Source organism: Paroedura picta, chromosome 1 (genome assembly GCF_049243985.1).
Source record: "Paroedura picta isolate Pp20150507F chromosome 1, Ppicta_v3.0, whole genome shotgun sequence".
Taxonomy (NCBI): domain Eukaryota; kingdom Metazoa; phylum Chordata; class Lepidosauria; order Squamata; family Gekkonidae; genus Paroedura; species Paroedura picta.
The window spans coordinates 11046588-11068474 of record NC_135369.1 but is presented as its reverse complement, the minus strand read 5'-3'; the positions used below and the strand labels follow the sequence as shown (position 1 = coordinate 11068474).

Below are 21887 nucleotides of genomic sequence, written 5' to 3'. Positions count from 1 at the left end.
ATGCAGCCAGCTGGGTGACCTTGGGCTCGCCACGGCACTGATAAAACTGTTCTGACCGAGCAGTGATATCAGGGCTCTCTCAGCCTCCCCTCCCTCACAGGGTGTCTGTTGTGGGGAGAGGAAAGGGAAGGCGACTGTAAGCTGCTTTGACACTCCTTTGGGTAGAGAAAAGTGGCATATAAGAACCAACTCTTCTTCTTCCTCAGTAATCTCAGGGCTCTCTCAGCCTCACCCACCCCACAGGGTGTCTGTTGTGGGGAGAGGAAGGGAAGGCGATTGTAAGCCACTTTGATACTCCTTTGGGTTGAGAAAAGCGGCATATAAGAACCAACTCTTCTTCTTCTTCATTAATCTCAGGGCTCTCTCAGCCTCACCTCCCTCACAGGGTGTCTGTTGTGGGGAGAGGAAGGGAAGGTGACTGTAAGCTGCTTTGAGACTCCTTCGGGTAGAGAAAAGCGGCATCTAAGAATCAACTCTTGTTCTTCTTCAGTCATCTCAGGGCTCTCTCAGCCTCACCCACCCCACAGGGTGTCTGTTGTGGGGAGAGGAATGGGAAGGCGATTGGAAGCCGCTTTGAGACTCCTTCGGGTAGAGAAAAGCGGCCTATAAAAACCAACTCTTCTTCTTCTTCATTAATCTCAGGGCTCTCTCAGCCTCACCTCCCTCACAGGGTGTCTGTTGTGGGGAGAGGAAGGGAAGGCGAATGTAAGCCGCTTTGAGCCTCCTTCGGGTAGAGAAAAGCGGCATATAAAAACCAACTCTTCTTCTTCTTCTTCTTCTTCTTCTTCTTCTTCTTCTTCTTCTTCTTCTTCTTCTTCTTCTTCTTCTTCTTCTTCTTCTTCTTTATTTCTTATGCTTTGTGTGCTAACTTGTACATCTCACTTTTCTTCCTTTACAAAAATCATGCATTGAATTCCTGGGTTTATAACTTTTATAACTCGCTTTTCTTCCTTTAACCGTACGCTGATTTAACAGCTAGAGAGGGTTTTGGAAACAAATGAGAAGTTGTTCACTCAAGTCACAGTTTAATGTTCTTCAGAAAGGGAACTGTAGACTACTCTCTCTACTAGGAATAAGTCTGAAATGGAAACCGGGACCAGCCCCACAAGTTAGGGCCCAAGCGGCAGAGTCTGGAATAAGGCAATAAAACCCCTCCTTCCGTATTTGTACCCTCCCCAGTTGCAACCTGCTGTCCTGCTGCCAAATTCTCCCCCCCCCCCGCATCCCCCTAACAGTGGCTGGTAACGCTGGTTGTGGGAGGTTCAAATTAGCTTTGGGGCCAGGGGAAAAACAACACCAATTAAGATCCTCTTGACTTCAGAATAGGGGACTTTCTATAGCTTCAAAGGGGATAATCCCGAACCTTCCCCCCCCCGCACCCCATGGCGTCCCCTTCCCGCCCCTCCCTCGCCAAGAGCCTCTTCATTCACCAACCACTCTTGGCTGCAGCCCAAAAGCAAGACGTCTCCCCCTCCTTTCTGCCAGCTCCACCCTTCTGCCTTTCCCCTGTGCCAAAAATGCGAGGGAGGGGCAGCAGAAAAAGGCACCAGGGTGGGATTGGCGTCCTGCCCGACCCGACACACCCAACACACGCTGGCACGCGTCTGTGCAAGAGGCCATCTGGACCGCGTGTCGGACGAAGGCATGCCACCCTGCTTGCGCAGCAAGGACACCCCCCCTTAACCCTGCTGGGGCTCGTTGTGGCCCTTGTGTTTCACACCCAGTTGTGCTCAAGATAGCGGACTGTGAATTAACAAGGGTGCAGCCAGAGCCACCACGAGAAGTAAGGAGAAGAAGAGTTGGCCCTTATCTGCCACTTTTCTCTACCCGAAGGAGTCTCAAAGTGGCTTACAATCACGTTCCCTTTCCTCTCCCCCAACAGACACCCTGTGAGGGAGGTGAGGCTGAGAGAGCCCTGAGATTACTGAAGAAGAAGAAGAAGAAGAAGATGAAGAAGAAGAAGAAGAGTTGGTTCTTATATGCCGCTTTTCTCTACCCGAAGGAGTCTCAAAGGGGCTTACAGTCGCCTTCCCTTTCCTCTCCCCACAACAGACACCCTGTGAGGGAGGTGGGGCAGAGGGAGCCCTGATATTACTGCTTAGTTAGAATAGCTTTATCAGTGCTGTGGCGAGCCCAGGGTCATCTAGCTGTCTGCATGAGGAGGAGGAGCAGGGAATCAAACCCGGCTCCCCAGATCAAAAGTAAACGCTCCTAACCACTACACCAAGAAAGTGTAGGAAAGTGGCTCAGGGCTCTCTCAGCCTCACCCACCTCACAGGGTGTCTGTTGTGGGGAGAGGAAGGGAAGGCGAATGGAAGCCGCTTTGAGACTCCTTCGGGTAGGGAAAAGCAGCATATAAGAACAAACTCTTCTTCTCTTCTTCTAATATAGGGATGGGATGACAGATAAGCAGTAAGAATGGTCAAGGGCTTTTCTTGGACTCTCAGCCCGAATGAGTCTGGTGATACTGATTTCCACATGCTGAAGTTGTGTAATAATAACAACAACAACAAACAACAAAATTACCACTATTTCCAGCTCTGCTGGCTCATGGCGGCTTACAACATTCCCTGCATTGTGCAGGGGGTTGGACTAGATAAAAGTGGAATTATTCTAGGACTATCTGCTGGGTTAGGAGGGGATTTGGGGGGTAAATTGCCCATTTCTCTCCTTGTCGCCCTCCTCTCTCCCCACATTACAGGGAAGACTTCTGAGAAATCCGTACTGAAGAAGAAGAAGAGTTGGTTCTTATATGCCACTTTTCCCTACCCGAAGGAGGCTCAAAGTGGCCTACAGTCGCCTTCCCTTTCCTCTCCCCACAACAGACTCCCTGTGAGTTGGGTGAGGCTGAGAGAGCCCTGATATTACTGAAGAAGAAGAAGAGTTGGTTCTTATATGCCGCTTTTCCCTACCCGAAGGAGGCTCAAAGTGGCTTACAGTCACCTTCCCTTTCCTCTCCCCACAACAGACACCCTGTGGGGTGGGTGAAGCTGAGAAAGCCCTGATATCACTACTCAGTCAGAACAGTTTTATCAGTGCCGTGGCGAGCCCAAAGTCACCCAGCTGGTTGCATGTAGGGGAGCGCAGAATCGAACCCGGCATGCCAGATTAGAAGTCCGCACTCCTAACCACTACACCAAACTGGCTCTCACAATACTTCAGTCAGGGCTGTTAATGATGTTGAGACTGTCTCTCTCGCCCTGAAATTGTGGCGGCTGGTTTTTATAGCCGTAATAGAACTTTCTGGAAAGGGGGCTGACCAGGCTGAGGAAAGCCACGTTTTTCTTCTTGTTTCCGAAATGTGCCAGACCAGCCCGTTCTGGAAGGGGGGGACAAAGAAGAAGGAAAACTGAGCTAAAATCAGAACCAAAGTGTGAGGGAACGTTCTAGAAAAGGGGAGCAGGGCCAAAACTCCGAACGGGCCGTGCAAGAGGCCTTCGAGCCTGAAGCAAAGTTTCGGACTTTCCCCTCACGGTCACCTTCGAGAGATATCAGGACAGCCGGGCAGCTGGCGTACGTGTGTGTGGGGGGGTCAGGCCTCACGATCCAGCAGTGCCCACGTGGGCCGTGCAAAGCCCTGCCCGCCAGCCCCCAAAACCAACATATGGAAAGCTTTGGGAACGTGAAGCCTTTAATCCCCTCAGGGGGCTTTTCGCCCGGAGCCGTGGCTCCTAAAAGCCACGGCCCGAGAATCGGCGGTGAGGCTCAAGTCCGGAGACGACAATGGCCTCTGCTGGGGAGGGGGGGAAGGAGGGGGATACGGAATGGTCCCCTTGACGTCTTGATGGATGCCACCATTCAGGCCTGCCTTAGCAACCGCAGGGCGGACGCAGGGGGCCCCATGGCGGGGCTGTCGAGAGGCTTGCAGGGTGCTGAGGAGGGGGAACAATGAGCTGGGTCAGAAGGGGCCGAGGCAGACCCCATTGTCCCGTCCCCGGCACAATAGGCCTCACCTCCGCCTTGCCCATCTGCCCGGCCACGTGACGCTCTCGGGGTGAAGTTCCCATGACTCGCCCCATCACTCAAGGACGGGTCCCAAACCTTCACCTTCGCCCCTCGATCTATCATGCCCGCTGCCCTCGGGCTAGGCCAGGGGGCTGCGACCCCAGACGTCTTTTCCCCCCCCCCTCCCCGTCGACCAAGCAGATTGTCTGCGGACTTGGGTAGTGAAACGGAGCCGAAGGCCCCCTGCGACAGGCCCGGGGCCATCGTGACAGAACGCGAGGATGGGGATCATGGGGTGGGCCGCAGATCGGGCCACTGCAATGGCTGACCGTCCAGCCGTATTTGAGTGGGTGTCTTCCAATTGCTTCCTCCATCCGCCCTTCATGGGCCAGACCAGCCAGCTTTTGGTTGGTTACATTGGCCTTAAACAGAGAACAGCGGACTGAACCTTTAAGCCAAAAAGTCTTCCACCGTTGAACTCCTAAGTGAACCCCACATCCAGTTTTCCCCCTTAGAGGTTTCAGGCAGTTTGAAATAGCCATCCCTTCTTGTGGCAGGAAAGTTCTCTGTAGTTTTACCTCTGGCCAAACATGTTAGGGAGATTTTTTTTGCGGTGGTTTCCAAAGCCCCATGAAACCTACAGGGAAAAGTGGGGTGAGCATGCACACCATCAGCAATGGTCCCTCTTTTTAACCAGTTTTGACTCACTTATGAGCTCTCTGCTTGCTTCCAGCCCCAGATACCAAATTTTGAAGACGCTTCTGGAGGGGAAAAGTCATTTACACTTGTTTGTGCAGGATTATGCATCAGGGAATCAGGGAAGACTCCTTTAGTACTAAGGAGACTTCAAACGTAGTGTGGTATATCAGACAGCATCCGACTAGGAGCTGTAAGACTTGGATTCAAATCCTCCCATTACTATGAAGCTCACTGGCTGACCACAGGCCTGTAGTTTTTCTCAGCCTCAAACTACCTCACAGGGTTGTTGTGAGGGTAATTTGGAGGCTCCTTGACTGAAAGGCAGAATAAGAATGCCCTAGATAGATAGAAGGAGGGTTACTATTAAAATAAGGGCTAGCTGGCCAACCTTACCTTGTACAATTAGATTCAAGTCCGATAGGACCTTAGAGATGTTGGAATAGAATAGAATCCTAGAGTTGGAAGGGGCCATCCAGGCCATCTAGTCCAACCCCCTGCTCAATGAAGGATCAGCCTCAAGCATCCAGGAGAAGGATCTGTCCAGCCGCTGCTTGAAGACTGCCAATGAGGGGGAGCTACCTACCTCCTGAGGCAGCCCATTCCACTGCTGAACTACTCCGACTGTGAAACCTTTTTTCTTGCTATCTAGCCCGTACTATTCGACACATAGTTTAAAGACATTACTGTAGGTCCTCTCCTCTGCTGCCAACAGGACCCGTTCCCTTCCCTCCTTTGCGTGACAACCTTTCAGATCCTTCAAGAGAGCCATCCTGTCCCCTCTCAGCCACCTCTTCTCCAGGCTGAACATCCCCAAGTCCCCCAGCCTTTCCTCACAGGGCTTCATCCCCAGGCCCCAGGTCATCCTTGTTGCTCTCCTTAACAACCTCTCCATTTTGTCTGCGTCCTTTTTGAAATTAGGCCTCCAGAACTGCACAAAGGACTCCAGATGCAGTCTGACCAATGCAGTATGCAGCAGACTATGACATGAACAGGAAAGATCTTTAGTGTGCATCATTCAAAAGGACATGAAGAATATCCTGCAGAGGGTATCGGAGGAGATGTGAGAATAGGAACTTCCTGATTTTCAAATGATCTCCTCCAACGTCTCCATTGGCTCATTTGGAGACTTCCTGTTCCTTTGAGCACACTTCCTCCCTGCTTGCCTCCAGATCAGACTGGAGACCATAGAACAGTTAGGCAGTTGGTTAGATCTCTCTCTCTCTCTCTCTCTCTCTCTCTCTCTCCTTTCTGTACAATGTTTGTTTCTCTTCTTAATAAAACTATTTTATTCTTTTTTGCTCTGTCAAATATCTTGGTGGGCTCAAATCTAGCTGTTCTGTTGCAAGCCAGTGTGGCTCCCCTCTCAAATGGCCTTGGGACACTGAGTCACGAAAGTACAGGTGTCCTAGTTCCTACTTTTCCTCTATCAGCTCCCCCATAATACTCCAGCGGATAAGCACTAGCAGGAGAATCCAAGCCTCCTGTTAGAAACTTTTGCCCTCTCAACTAGGTCACAGGAAGGCCTACAGGTCCTGATCCGAAAGTATATAGTTTTGTGCAACTGGAGGGCAAAGAATATATAGCTCAAACAGCAATACCCAACCTCCCTTCTCATGCTCCTTGTACTCAGGCAAGAAGAGAGAAGGCTCCTAGGTTCTCCCGACAGCCCCATGGTTTGACATCGGTCCTAATAATAGCAATAACAATAATAACAATAATAGCAGCTGTTTTTTTTGTATTCCACTTTTCATTACCCGAAGGGGTCTCAAAGAAGTTTTCAATCCCCTTTCCTGCTTCTCCCCACAACAGATACCCTGTGAGATAGGTGGGGCGGAGAGAGCTCTGAGAGAACTGTGCCTAATCCAAAGTCACCCAGCAGGCCTCAGGAGCCTCAACATGGCTTACAAGTGCCTTCCCTTCCTCTCTTCACAACAGATGCCCTGAGAGAGCTCTGAGAGAACTGTGACTGGCCCAAGGTCACCAGGCAGCTGTCATGAGTCTTACAATCACCTTCCCTTCCTCTCTCCACAGTAGACACTCTGTGAGGTAGGAGGGGCTGAGAGAGCTCTGAGAGAACTGAGACTGGCCCAAGTTTACCCAGCTGGCAGCATGTGGGAGAGTGGGGAATCAAACCTGGTTCTCTAGGTTATTATAGGTTGCCATTCTTAACCACAACTCTCAGGAGAAGCTCGATGGTCCTCCATTTAACACAAATTAAGTATCCAAAGGGCTTGGGAGGCCAGAGGCAAACAATCTTATGTTAGTTCCGTCTAAGGCCATAGCTTCCAGTGGGTTTTGAGTAAGGTAAATCTGCATAGGCTGCAGCTTGCGATCTGGATGTCCTGGGTTCGTATCTTGCCCTTCCCATGGCTTCATGAGGTGGCCTAAACCAAATAGTTTCAGCCTTCCACCTGCCATACAAAGACTGTATAAAAATTTGTTCATTATTTTTATCCCATTATCCTCCCCAAAGTGACTTACACCATTTTCCTACCCTCCAAATTTATCCTCCCCACAACCTTGTGAGGTAGGTTAAGCTGAGATTCTGTGGGAAAGTAGGGATATAAACCTGGATTTCCCAGATCCTTTTTTTACTCCAGTAGCACCCTTAAGACCAGCAAAGTTATAAAGTTTTGTGCGTATGCACACTTCTTTAGATACCATAGAGCTAAGGCCCATCAATAAAATTTGGTTAAAGTGATCCTGGACTCAAACTTTTGTTCTGCAGCTTCAGACCAACATGGCGACCACCTGGAATCTATCTTCCCAGATCCTAATCTGACACTTTAATCACCATGCCATCTTGGTGCTCTCTCTTCCGCCTTACAGGGTTGTTGTTACAAAAAAATAGACATGAAGTGCTGTGGATACTTTATAGACATCAATTATAAGAATTTTTGGCAGCTGTTTTCATGCTACTGCAAGGAATTATCCTCAAGATGCAACATTAGCTATGTTTTTATGATGAAGAAGGAGAAAAGCTAGTTTTTATACCCAGCTTTTCACTGCCCAAAAGAGTCTCAAAGTGGCCTCAATTGCCTTCCCTTCCCCTCCCCACAACAGTCACCCTGTGAGGTAGGTGGGGCTGAGAGAGCCCTGATGTTACTGCGAGGACAGCTTTATCAGGGCTGTGACTAACTCAAACCCACCCAGCCGGCTGCATGCGGAGGAGCAGGGAATCAAACCCGGCTCACAAGTTTAGAAGCTGCCACTCTTAACCGCTACACCGCGCTGCCTCTTTAGAAAGAGCAATCTTGCAAAATTTATGTTAGATGTTCCTATTCCCCCCCTCCCGTTTAACAATATCATTAGGATACGATAGGTATTTAAATGTAAAATTCAAGTGGCACAGAGAGTTTTGAGTGAAAGCCAGTGAGCTATGCCCCTGGGCCTTTGTGAAACAGGCATTTGGGGCTCTAACCTATATCTCTAAGAGATTCTGTCGGGCCTCAACAATCAACCCACCCCCACTCAGCTCAGCCTGGACATCTTGTCTGTTATTCTTGAGGGCTCCTGTTCCATCCTCCATGACAAATATTTCCCTTTGTATTTTTCTTGCCTGTCTTTAGCCACGTGTAGCCATTCCAGATCATGGCATAAACATGGTGTGGTGGTTAAGAGAGAGACTCTAATCTGGAGAATCTGGGTTTGATTCCCTGTGCCTCCACAGGCATCCAGCTGGGAGACCTTGGGCCAGTCTCAGTTCTCTTAGAGCTGTTCTTTCAGAACAGTTCTCCCAGAGCTCTCTCAGTCCCAGCGCCCTCACAAGGTGTCTGTTGTAGGGAGAGGAAGGAAAAGGTGTTTGGGGAGTCTTTTGGGTCGTGAAAAGCGGGGAATAAAAATATCAGCTCTTCCTTGAGCATCGTAGCCCTTTTCAAATTCTTTGTAAAATTGTAGCCTAATCTTTGGTGCCTCAGAGTATGTTGTAAGCCAAACTTCATCTCCAGCACGCTCTAAAATAAGAAGCAGCTGTGTTGGTCTACAGGAGTGCAAGATTTGAGTCCGATAGCACATTAAAGATCGGCAAAATTTCTAGCTTTTGGGGGGGCCAGGTATCTGACGAAGGAAACTTTTAACTCTCCAAAGGTTATACTCTCGAGGAAAACTTATTGGTCCAAGGTTGTAGCAGACATGAATCTTCCACTATAGTTTGAAACTTCTTTTCTCACTCGTTTTTTCTGTGTATAAATCATCACCCAAAAAGCAGGGGCTTAAAAAAGGACCCTTCTGTGAATAACAAACCTGCCACAGTTTTTCTAAATTTTCCAAATAATCCTACAATTTCCCCTCTTATTAAGCCAAAACTCTGCTTTTGAGACCATTGCTGTGAGCATCAGTGATGGGAAATCAGTTAGATGTGTCTTCTAGGGTTGGGCTAGAGTACATTTTAGTGCTGATTTGGTCTTCATCTTTCCCAAGAAGACAAACAGGTCTAGAGCTTTTGGTGTTGTTGTTTTTTTTTTACAGTAAGGAATTTTAGCTAAAGCAGGAGAAAGTAACTCAGTTTTGAACAGTTGCGTATTGAAGGGGTAAATGTCAATTAACATGTAAATGTCTCCAGCTCCTGAAATTTAGGGCTTTTCTTGCAAGAAAGCACGTGAAAGCTCGTCCAAGACAGCCTTTTTGAAAAGGACATGGACTTCTAAGAAGGCAATCGTCCTGTTCCCACACACCCTCTTTGTTATCTGGACTTATACCAGTCGTTAAGTTCCTAGCCCGAGAGTCTGAAAAGATAAGGAAAACTTTGAACATCTCTTCCTTGCCCAAGAGATGGGGCCACCAGGAATCATAGAATCATAGAGTTGGAAGGGACCTCATGGGTCACAATGATGCTAAGGACATAAATGCCCAGATCATTTCTGGGTCCAGAAATTGGAGAGGGGGGGACTTAAAGTAGAGCAGAAACGGGGGATCCCATTTGCCCCTACAACTTTCGGTTGTCTTTTGTTGTTTGCTAGACTTAAAAGAAGACATCCCCTCCCAGAGGCAAACTAAACTGGGGCTCTGTGAATGTCCATTAGGCATCTTGAGCAAATTTATTTCTTTCCTCGTACGGAGGCACAACCCAGGGGTCCAGGATCCCACAGTGATTCCAGTGCTTAGAATGAATCTAATCTCAAATCCCAAAGGTTGTTAGACACATGTGCGTGTGTGCATGCACACACACACACACAACACACCCACAAACACACACACTGAACCGAATTAACAAGAGGAAGCACACAGACTATCCCTTTCAATTGCTGAAGCATTTGAGAAAAAGCACAGCTGGGAAGACAGCACACCACCAAAGTCCAGGACATGACGTTTTGGGGAACTTTTCTCCTTAATCAGCACCCTGGAAATAAAACCAGACTGGCCACCTCATTCACATGCCTGATCTTCAGGGACCAGTTTCCTCTTGAACTCATTCATCCGAAGCCCTTCAACCTCCCAAGACAACAGACCTTCTGTTTTGGAAACAGGATGGGAAGAAAGCTCTTTACGGCCAGTAAACCGCATCCCTTTTTGGTCCACGGTTTTACAGGATGGGGTGATAAAGGGACAGAGTTATCCACCAGAGTGGATCCACCACTGGGTGTGTTTTGCTTTTCGAGACGCACCCCCTTGTTAATTTGAATTCTCCAACCTTCCCGATTTGAGAGGTTCTCGAGGGCCCGCGAGAAATTTCAACGCACCTTTCCAAATCCAAAATCAGGCAAGGCAACATCAAAGCGTTTCAAGTCTTGCTCCCCGCCCCCTGCCCCCGGATTTCTCCAGCCTCTTGATTCTAAAGTCCACCTCCCCAGCCGCGGCTTACATAATTGTATCATGGTCCTTTGATCGGCCAACACACTAGAGGGGGACTAAAACCAACGCAAAAGCCATCTGGGAACGAAGGGTAGACAAGGTTTGATCATGCCTAAGGGAGACGCACGCTGAGATTTGAATCAGACTTGGGACTGCCTTTCTCAGGGATATTGAGGGGCAGAAGGCATCCCCAAAGTTTTGCAAAGAAACCCACAGGGCTCTTGTGGGTCTCGAAATCCTTCTCATAGAACCTAAATTCAGTGCGGGTTCTAGTCCTGCAAAGGTCCAAATTCTCATCACCGCCCCAAAAGACACACGATGTGCGCCCGTCTCCGTCCACGTCCACCGAAGCAAGAAGAAGAGAAGGGCAGGGGGGGGGGAGAGGGAAAGACAGAGATGAAAAAGAAATAGCATAAAGCACCCACTTACCCCATCCTTGCAGGAACAGGCCGATAGCCAAGCAGAAGTTCCACAATGACATTCCCCCAAATTCTGGAGTCCGGTGGGAAACAGCATCCAAAAACCCACGCTACTTAAAAAAACAAAACAAAACACACAAACCCTCAAATTAAAAAAAAACAAAAACCCAACCCCCCAAAGTTTTCCCCAGATGTTTAAGAAGGAGAGAAGGAGACAGGTAATTCCATAGGTGACTGGGGGTAATTCAAATTAAATGAGGTATCTCCCACACATACACACAAAAAATTCTTTGGCCTCTCAACTTTTGCACTATTCTTCAGTCACGTCCTCTGTCCTTTTTTCTTTCTTTTTTTAAAAAAAATCTCCCCTTTCCTAATTTTTTGCAGGGCCCCCGAAATCCGCCTGGCTTCAACTTTGCCTGCTTCTGTCTTCACACTCCTGTTCCGCTGGATGGGGCCAGCTTGGCTTCCTAATTCCCATTGTTTACCCTCTCTGACGGCCAGAGACACTGATACAATTGGTCTGGGGGGCAGGACGGTGGGGGGAGGCTGGGGGTGTGTGAAAGGCAGCTGGAGGGAGGGATGCCCAATTACAGCTCAGCACAAAGATGAGAGGCAGGGGCTGTCCCCCCCCCTTCCTCAGCCCCCCCTTGGGAAGCATTGATGTGTCCAGGGCTTTGGTATATGGCCCTTTGGCTGGGTTATTATATTGGCCAAATTGCTACCGGCTTGCAATGCCGGACTTATTCACAGCAAGGCAGGGTGGCGGGGCAGAGGGAAATCCCGCCGGGCCAGCCCAGCGGTGCTCACAAGAACCGTCAGGGATCGCCAAGGAATATCCATCGACATTCATTACAATCTGATGGTTCAGAGTGGGTAGTAGAATGTCCACAAGTCCCGCATTTCCACCCACCCGTCCTTCCGCCGGCTTCCACACGGACGGAATGCTTTGTTTTTAAGATGAATTCCAGAGCACGATATTCAGCCTGACTTCATCCTTCAAACAAACCCTTAAGGATGCTTTCACGCAATCTGAATAACAACTTTCAAGGCACTTTACTGTGTGAACGGCCAAATCTCCTTGCAAATGACCGCAAAGGTGCACCGTGACTGGATGGAAAGCAGTCACTGGCAGTCTTCAAGCAAAGGTTGGATGCACACTTTTCTTGGATGCTTTAGGATGCTTAGGGCTGATCCCACGTTGAGCAGGGGGTTGGACTAGATGGCCTGTATGGCCCCTTCCAACTCTGTGATTCTATGATTCTATGAAAGCGCATGACTCAGGATGAATGTTCGCAGAAGCATAGAGGTGGAAGGGCCTCTAGTCCAACCCCCTGCTCAAGACAGGATTGACTTAGAGATCCTGGGCAAACACACATGTTACTTGGATCATACTGAGGGTTCTCTTTGAAGATGTTTTTACTTTTTGCAGAAGGCAGGTTTCAGAGTTGATAACAAAGATGCACAGGAAAAGCTGGTTACTCGTAAGAGAGACGCTTCCAATGCCTGAAGTTTCTGCAAAAGATTGGTTTCATGAGCCATTTCTGTAGGTTACATAACAACAACAACAACAATACTTACAGTGCGTCCTCTCTAATCAAGCTCCGGTAATGTACGTCAGTTGTCTATACAAAATTCTGATAAAAACTGATAAAAACAGTAAGGCCATAAAAACATAAAACATTAGAATTCATTTCTCGGGCCTTGTTTCTATCTCTGTGTCTCCGGCCAATATTTGTGGTGGGGGAACCGGTGGAGGAGAGAGGGGCATTTGATTTTATTTACTTGCCCCTGCACTCAAACATATGCCTATGGAAATAGTTCTATTTTTGCAGGTCCTGCAGAAGAAGAAGAAGAAGAAGAAGAAGAAGAAGAAGAAGAAGAAGAAGAAGAAGAAGAAGAGGAAGAAGGAGAAGAAGAAGAAGAAGAAGAAGAAGAAGAAGAAGAAGAAGAAGAAGAAGAAGAAGAAGAAGAGTTGGTTCTTCTATGCTGCTTTTCTCAAACCGAAGGAGTCTCAAAGTGGCTTACAATCCCCTTCCCTTTCCTCTCCCCACAACAGACACCCTGTGAGGGAGGTGAGGCTGAGAGAGCCCTGAGATTACTGAAGAAGAAGAAGAGCTGGTTCTTAGATGCCACTTTTCTCTACCAGAAGGAGTCTCAAAGCAGCTTACATTCGCCTTCCCTTTCCTCTCCCCAGAACAGACACCCTGTGAGGGAGGTGAGGCTGAGAGAGCCCTGAGATTACTGCTCAGTCGTAACAGCTCTAACAGGGCTGTGACTAGCCCAAGGTCACCCAGCTGGCTGCATGTGGGGGAGCGGGGAATCAAACCAGCTTGCCAGATTAGAAGTCCGCACTCCTAACCACTACACCAAGCTTGCTCTTTGATAGTTCAATAAGAGCTCAAGTTTCCACCGACAACATATTCTAACGGACAGGGGCCAGGACTGAAAAGGCCTTGGCCCTGATTGAGGCCAGACTCACTTCTTTAGGGCCAGGGGCCACCAACATATTAGCATTCGAAGATCTTAATATTGGATCGGCGACAGCCCTGAGGCAGTGTGGAGTGGTAGTTATGACCAGGGAGACCAGGGTTCAAATCCCCACTCCTTCCTGAAACTCAGCGGGCGACCTTCAGGCACTGAGTCTTTCTCTCAGTCTAGCCTACCTCACAGGACTGTTGTGAGGGCAGAGGAGAGGAAAGCGTTTGCCGCTCTGATGTCTTGGGAGCAGAATAAAAAGCTAATGGCTAGGAGTAGTAGAAAGGGTCCCTCATCTGTTACTCATCCTCCAATTAATTATGAGATCATTCTCCCCACCCTTCTGCACATGCCCCAGATGAAACATGCTCCGACAGCCTCCGTGATGTTCAAAAACACATTTGCTTGTTTTTTAAAAAGGTGACAAGTTAGATTTGGGGAAGGGTAAAAATTCCTGTGTCTTCCGAAAGAATGGCACGGTTGTGCGGAAAAGTTTTTGAGCTAACAAAGTGAAAGAACTCCTTGTGACTGTTCTCTCCCTGACAGTTCATTCACACGTGCAAGCCATCAAGCGAGGCCATCCTGAGGCCATCAAGCGACAAAGAACAATGAACAAACTAGCTCTGTGATAGGTGAAGGCTAGCTTGCCTACCCGTTGCTGTCCCAGGTACTGAAGTCCAAAAATGGGGTGGGGGGATTCCAGGGGGGGGATTTCTCCATTGGACTCCTCGGGGCTGAACAGGAAAACAGAGACTAGATTTAAATCACTCTGGCCATATTGAAAGTCCACCCTATTGAGGAAGACTCAGATCCAGGTTTCCAGCTAGCTGGAGAGTAAAACCATGCAATCTCTCCCTACCAATTTTCCAGAGCTGTCCAGAGCACTGAAATAGATTCAAATGGGTCGCCATGTTGGTCTGAAGTAGCACAATAAAATCAGAGTCCAGCAGCACCTTTAAGACCAACAAAGATTTATTCAAGGCGTTAGCTTTCGAGTGCAAGCACAAAGAGTGCTTGCACTCGAAAGCTCATGCCCTGAATAAATCTCTGCTGGTCTTAAAGGTGCTACTAGAATAATAGAATCCAGGTTTCTAGAAACTTATATGAAGGTCAAGAAGAAACAGTGATAACTGAACATGGAATCACTGATTGGTTCAAAATTGAGAAAGGAGTTCGGCAAGGCTGTATACTGTCGCCTTGCCTATTTAACTTGTATGCGGAGCACATCATGAGAAAGGCGGGATTAGAGAAAGGCGGGAGCACATCATGAGAAAGGCGGGATCAAGATTGCAGGGAGAAATATCAACAACCTCCGATATGCAGATGATACCACTCTAATGGCAGAAAGTGAAGAGGAACTAAAGAGCCTGTTGATGCGGGTGAAGGAGGGGAGTGCAAAAGTTGGCTTGAAACTCAACATCAAGAAAACAAAGATCATGGCATCCGGCCCTCTCAATTCCTGGCAAATAGATGGGGAAGAAATGGAGATAGTGACAGATTTTATTTTCCTGGGCTCCAAGATCACTGCAGATGGGGACTGCAGCAAAGAAATTAAAAGACGCTTGCCCCTGGGGAGGAAAGCTATGGCAAATCTGGACAGCATCCTAAAAAGCAGAGACATCACCCTGCCAACTAAAGTGCATTTAGTCAAGGCTATGGTCTTTCCAGATGCAATGTATGGCTCCGAAAGTTGGACCATAAGGAAGGCCGAGCGTCAAAGAATTGAGGCTTTTGAACTCTGGTGCTGGAGAAGACTCTTGCGAGTCCCTTGGACTGCAAGGTGAACAAACCGGTCAGTCCTAGAGGAGATCAGCCCTGACTGCTCCTTAGAAGGCCAGATCCTGAAGATGAAACTCAAATACTTTGGCCACCTCATGAGAAGGAAGGACTCCCTGGAGAAGAGCCTAATGCTGGGAGCGATTGAGGGCAAAAGAAGAAGGGGACGACAGAGAATGGGGTGGCTGGATGGAGTCACTGAAGCAGTTGGTGCAAACTTAAATGGACTCCGGGGAATGGGAGAGGACAGGAAGGCCTGGAGGATCATTGTCCATGGGGTCGCGATGGGTCGGACACAACTTCGTACCTAACAACAACAGAATCATAGAATCATAGAGTTGGAAAGGATCTCCTGGGTCATCTAGTCCAACCCCCTGCACTATGCAGGACACTCACAGCCCAATTGCTCATTGGACTCTGATTTTACAGAGCATTGAAGAATTTCTTACTCACCCTCCATTAATTAATAGCAGCCCTCCAAAAGTGGGGAGTAGAATCCAGATCTCCTCTCCCTTCACCTCCTACAAGTTCCCCAAATTTCCACCCCACGGTTTCTCAATGAAGGTTTCGTGAAACCCTGGGGTTTCTTGATGACCCTGCAAGGGTGGGAGGGGGCTAATTAATTTTTAACATATTTTAAAAATTTGTTAAACATTTATCAGGTGACATGACCATACGTGGGCGTGCTGACCCACCCACCCCTCGCCAAATAGCCAATGATGGGCCTTGAGCGGGTGGGAAGAGATGGTGGACATGCACACAGCTCTGCTTCCCATGTCTATTCTCCATGGATCGTGCCCCTTCTGGTGTTTCTCGAAGCCTGAAGGATGTTTCAGGGGCTGCTCAGTGGTAAAAAGGTCAAGAAAAGCCAATCTATCCTTTCTGAACCGAGATCCCCTGTTTGTTTGCACACAGAGAATTTTATGCATAGCTGCATAAATTAAGCATGGAGGACAGAGGCGGGGACGTGAGACCAAGTTAAATAACAGAGAAGGGGGGGTTGGCCTATGACGGGACCTCCCCCCTCCCCAAGCCAGGGAGTGGATGAACATTGGAAGTGGGCCTTTTTCACATCCCCCCCCCCAGCCCCTCTTATCCTATTAGCTGCACTTAGCACCCCTGTGGTTACCCGGGGCGACGAGGCCTACCCCCTTCCCCGGCCAGCCTCCCAGCCCCATTCATGGTCTCACTTGCACAAGCTGGGCCTATTGTCCCCTCACAATGGGGCAGTGAGACATTGGCCTCTTTTTATGGCGGAGGTGAGGAAAGAGGGCGGGAGCTGGGCTCTCAATGGCAAGGCCTTGTGTGGTGGGGGGGGGACAGAGACCCCTCTCCTCTCTGCCTTTGCCCCAAGCATACGAGGAGGACGACCCTTTTGAGTGACAGTGTTGGAATTCCCACCCTACGGTGGCCGACTTCTTTTTCCAGTCTGCTCATGGGCCCGCACGTATTCAAGTGGGGAAAGGAATGCCAGGGGCTTCTCCATAGCTTTTATTTTGTAAGCCACCTCAAGGGGACATTTGTCAGGAGAAGCGGGATACAAATTCAAAGACCAATCAATAAATCAAATGTCTTGATTTGTTGACTCCCTTCGTTGACCCTAAAGCTGGCGTGGTGTGTTGGCCAAGAGGGGCGGCTTCCAATCAGGGGCAACCGGGTTTCATCCCTCACTCTTCCACATGCAGCCAGCAGGGTGACATTGAGTCCGTCCCAGTTCTCTCAGAGCTCTCTCAGCTAGTTCTCATCTTTGAGAACTAGCATGGTGAAGTGGTTAAGAGTGGTGGCCTCTAATCTGGAGAACCGGGCTTCATCCCTCATTCTTCCACATGGAGCCACTTTGGGTCAGTCCCAGTTCTCTCAGAGCTCTCTCAGCCCCTTTCAACCCCACCTCTTTAAGAACCAGTGTGATGAAGTGATTAAGACAGGTGATATCTAATCTGGAGAACCAGGCTTCATCCCTCAGTCTTCCACATGGAGCCACCTTGGGTCAGATTCAGTTCTCTCAGAGCTCTTTCAGCCCCTCTCATCCCCACCGCTTTGTGAATCAGGACGGTGAAGTGGTTAAGACGAGCGGTCTCTAATCTGGAGAGCCAGGTTTAATTCCTCACTCTTCCACATGCAGCCAGCAGAGTGACCTCAGACCAGTCTCAGGTCTCTCAGAGCTCTCTCAGTCAGGGAGAGGAAAAGTAGGTGATTGTAAGCCATTTTGCGACTTCTTCAGGTAGTAAAAAGTGGGGTACAAAAAGCCAGCACTTCTCCCCCTCCCCTTCTTCCCCATGGGGATCCGAAGTAGCCGACATAATTCTCTTCGTTTTATCCCCACGACCACCCTGCGAGGTAGGTTAGGCTGCACATGCCCAAGGCATGCAAATCTGTTTATAGTTTCGTCCAGAACGTTGGGTGATATCTTCATGAGATGAACAAACATCTTCATGAGATGTTGGAGATGACATCCCGAAATGTGTCTTTCTACTGCAGGGGAAATCCTCGCTTCCCCCCCTCCATCTCTTTACCTCCCCCTCACAAAACCGAGAATGGGACCCTTCTCCCCAAAGCTCCTCTTTCCTGCCCCATGGCAGGGGACCCCCCTTTGGGTTCTCACTGGCAGAACAACCTTAATTCTAGCATAACATTTCAGGACCCAGAGATCTACCCCATCAGCAGCAGGAAAAGTTCACCAATTAGGTGCATAAAGTTTTGCTTTAAAAATTGTGAGCACCAGAAGAGAGGGTGTCACGAAGAGAAGCTGGTTTCGAGCAGCCAACTCCAGAAACAGGATTTCTGGCCTATTTTGCGGTTCCTAACAGGGCTGCCCATCTCGAATCGCCTTCAACAGCTCCAGAAGATGAAACAGATGGGGGGCGGGGGGGGGAGGAGATGCAAAATAGACCCTTTATATCCTCTGCCCCAAATTCAATGCTTTTTAAGGGGAGGGGGAGGGGAAAGTTTGAGGATCCCGATCTTTCTCTCCTTGCACAATTGAGTTATGGGGGTCTGCGTGTCAATTTAGGCTCGGTGAAATTTCCATTTGGGGGAAGGGGGGAGGGGAGTCCAACCCTTCCCAGGGACTCCAGGCCTGGACTCCCCCTCCCCCCAGTGGCCCTCCTCAGCTGTGGTCGGTCGGATTAGTGACTGATGAATAAAGATGGATCTGGGAAGGGGGAGGAAGGAGGGCGGATCGGCCCCGAATACCCGTTCAGCGGTCAATCTGAGACAGAAGCCATGATGTCCGGGGAGGCCTTCTAGGGGACGACCGTCACCCTTCGATTGAGGGTCAGCAGACGGTACCTGCAAACTCATTCCAAATATGTAAAAAGAAAAAGGAGGGTGTTTCGACATCTGGAGGCACTGTGCCACTTCTAAAACTCCAAATCTGAAAGCTCCTCGACTTAATTTTGGAACCAGGCTTCACTAAGCAACATGTACTGTAGGTTGGCCACCAGCAGAAGGTGGGGAGGGGGGTAGGGTTGCCAGATCCAGTTTGGGAAACTCCGGGAGATTTAGGGATGGAGTGGGGGGAAGACAGGGACCTCAGTAGGGAACATAGAGTGTGCCCTCCAAAGTAACCTCTGTTGTCTGGAGGTGAGCCAACATTCAAGGGGATCCCCAGGTCCCACCTGGAGGCTGGCATCCCCAGTGGACTGTTGTCAAGAGAGAGTCGGGGACCCACATACTTGAGGGACCGCCTCTCGCTCTATGCTCCCCGCAGGTTTTTACGCTCTGCAGGTTCGAACTTGTTGGTCATACCCGGCCCCTGGGAGGTGTGTCTGGCCTCAAACAGGGCCAGGGTGTTCTCGGTCCTGGCCCCCACCTGGTGGGATGAGCTCCCGGGAGAGCTACGGGCCCTGCGGGAGCTTTCAGTATTCCGCAGGGTCTGCAAGACGGAGCTCTTCCACCAGGTTTATGGTTGAGGCCGGCGTGCTAGGAAGACCTGGACTCCCCTGGGTCAATCTCAGGTGGGATATTAATCAATGACCCCTTGCCCCTCTGGTGGAGAGTGGGCAAGTTGGATATCAGGCGGCCACCTTGGATATCATGAGAATTCTAGTTTTTGTAATTTATTGAGGTTTATATCGTGGGTTTTATTGTTGTAACCCGCCACGAGCCACTGGGAGTGGCGGGATAGAAATCCAATAAACAAACAAACAAACAAATAAATACATGCAAGAACTTACCCAAGGACATTCTGGCCTGTGTGGGGTTCAGAGAAAGGTGATGTGGGGTTGAGGAAAGGTTCAGGAAATGTTCCTGGAGGTTTGGGGCTGAAGCCAGGCCAGGGTGGAGTTGGGGATGTGATGTTGCAGGCCCCGCCCTCTGGAGCTGCCATTTTGTTCAGGAAAATTGATTCCCACAACCTAGAGATTAGTTGTAATTCCAGCAGAACTCCAGGCTCCACCTGGAAGATGGAAAAACAAAAAACAGGAATCACAAAGGTAACGTTGTGTAGTCGTTCCCTCTCTGTATATTTAACGGTAACGCAAATTCAAGAGTCAACCAAACGGGGTCCTCAGTTAAATTACCCGCTTTCGGCCTGTCTTCATCAGTGGTTGCTCTTCAATGTATAGTTCCTTTATAAAACTACTACTACTACTACTACTACTACTACTACTACTACTACTGATGATGATGATGATGATGATGCACTTCCCATCACAGTGTGGTGTTGTCAAAAGGTGCCTTTTGAAGAGCAACCACTGATGAAGACAGGCCGAAAGCGGATAATTTAACCGAGGACCCTGTTTGGTTGACTCTTGAATTTGTGTTAATATTAACTACATAGAGAAGAAACGACTACACAATGTTGCATTTGTGATGGCCCGGGCCATGCTGAGGGAGAAATTCCCTGAGTTCTGCAGTTCGCCCTCTCCTCCTGTGGAAGGTAGGATTGGAGACCACCCCGTTAGGTGTGCCCTTCCCCAATTCTGGGATGGCCGTGAAGACTACGGCCTTCTGCAGATTAGGAGAAAGGGCAGAAATGTATTTGGCCTGGTTCGTTTGCTTCCAGTTCACGCATCCTGGATGGGGGATCCACTTCTGGACAGCCGTGTTTGTGAACGAGATCTTGGGGCACTTGTGGATTGTAAGTTAAGTAGGAGCAGACTGTGTGATGCGGCAGTAAAGAAGGCAAACGCAGTCTTGGGCTGTATCAAGAGAGGCACCACATCGAAATCTCAAGATGCCATAGCCCAGTGGTTCTCAACCTTCCTAATCCCACGACCCTTTAATCCAGTTCCTCCTGTTGTGGTGACCCCCAGCCATAAAATTATGCAAATGTTCTTTCACAGAAATTAAACCAAAACTGACCAATGGCGTGAAGATCCCTTGTTCATGATTGTATATAAATTGGTGTTTTTCCAGGGTTTCTCAGTTCTGCCTCTTGTCCCACCATGCCGATCTCGCTCTTTTCCGCTGCTCCAGACAAACGCTCTATCTTGGTCTACCCCACAAGGCTATTGTGCAGATGGGGCCCATGCCCTGGCCAAGCTGCTTGTCCTGCCGCAACCCCTGTGAAAGGGTCGTTCGACCCCCAAAGTGGTCCCGGCCCCCAGGTTGAGAACCACTGCTCCAAGGGAACTGCTTTCTCTCATCTGGTGATGAGTTGTAAGCTGAGCTGTCCAGCCACCACCTAATGCAGGGGTAGTCAAACTGCGAGCCTCCAGATGTCCATGGACTACAATTCCCATGAGCCCCTGCCAGCGAATGCTGGCAGGGGCTCATGGGAATTGTAGTCCATGGACATCTGGAGGCCCGCAGTTTGACTACCCCTGGCCTAAAGGATGGCCGTAGAAGAAGAAGAAGAAGAAGAGTTGGTTCTTATATGCCGCTTTTCCCTACCCGAAGGAGGCTCAAAGTGGCTTACAGTCGCCTTCCCATTCCTCTCCCCACAACAGACACCCTGTGGGGTGGGTGAGGCTGAGAGAGCCCTGAGATTCCTGCTCGGTCAGAACAGTTTTATCAGTGCTGTGGTGAGCCCAAGGTCACCCAGCTGGTTGCATGTGGGGGAGCGCAGAATCGAACCTGGCATGCCAGATTAGAAGTCCACACTCCTAACCACTACACCAAACTGGCTCTCCAATAAATATATTCCTGGCTACTACGTAGGTAGTAGCCAGGAATATATCTACATTTTCAAAGCCCCACCTACCACCGACCTGGCTGCTACCGAAAATCTGAGATGAACGCCACGTCTGTTGTGACAGAACCCTGTGAGGTAGGTGGGGCTGACAGAACTCTGACAGGACGGCTCGGTGTGAACAGCGCTATCAGGGCTGGGACTAGCTCGAGCTGGCTGCAGGTGGAGGAGCCGGGAATCAAACCCAGCTCGCCTGATTAGAAGCCGCCGTTCCTAATCAGGACACCAAACGCTGCGGTCGTTACGCCTGAGGGATGCGCCTGGCACCGAGATCACTCAGCAGGTTTCCCATGGCAGAGGGGGAATTCGAATCCATGCCTCGGTGATCATGGTTCACCACTCCAACCACTATGCCACACTGGCTTTACCGGGTGCTCAGACACCAACATATAGCATTAAGGGGAAGCGACATTGGCCTTTTGTGATATATAACTATGCACCCAGGTATCTACAGGAAGGAAATTTTGGAGACATAAGGAAGCCGCCCGTTCCCTGCTGAACAATCCCTTCCAGCAGAGCCGGCCTTGTGCAAAAGAACTGACCTCTTTGCCCGCACATTCAGTTCAAGACAGCTGAGCACAAAGGGGGTCTCAGGACCCCCACCGCACCATATATGCATACACTCCGACACCACCGACCCCTTCCCC

General features: G+C 49.4%; 1 protein-coding gene across 2 annotated transcripts in view; it reads right to left on the bottom strand.

Moving 5' to 3' along the window:
* LOC143829805 (immunoglobulin superfamily DCC subclass member 3-like) overlaps window positions 1-11439 on the bottom strand; it is a 45161-nt gene extending 33722 nt beyond the window's left edge. Inside the window, exon 1 of one of the 2 annotated variants that reach the window (XM_077321232.1) lies at window positions 10864-11439. In XM_077321232.1, the coding sequence (XP_077177347.1) occupies window positions 10864-10915 (52 nt within the window). In that variant the 5' untranslated portion in view covers window positions 10916-11439. The remainder of the gene's footprint in view (window positions 1-10863) is intronic. The other variant, XM_077321240.1, reaches the window with a different exon arrangement.
* Window positions 11440-21887: the final 10448 nt, after the last annotated feature.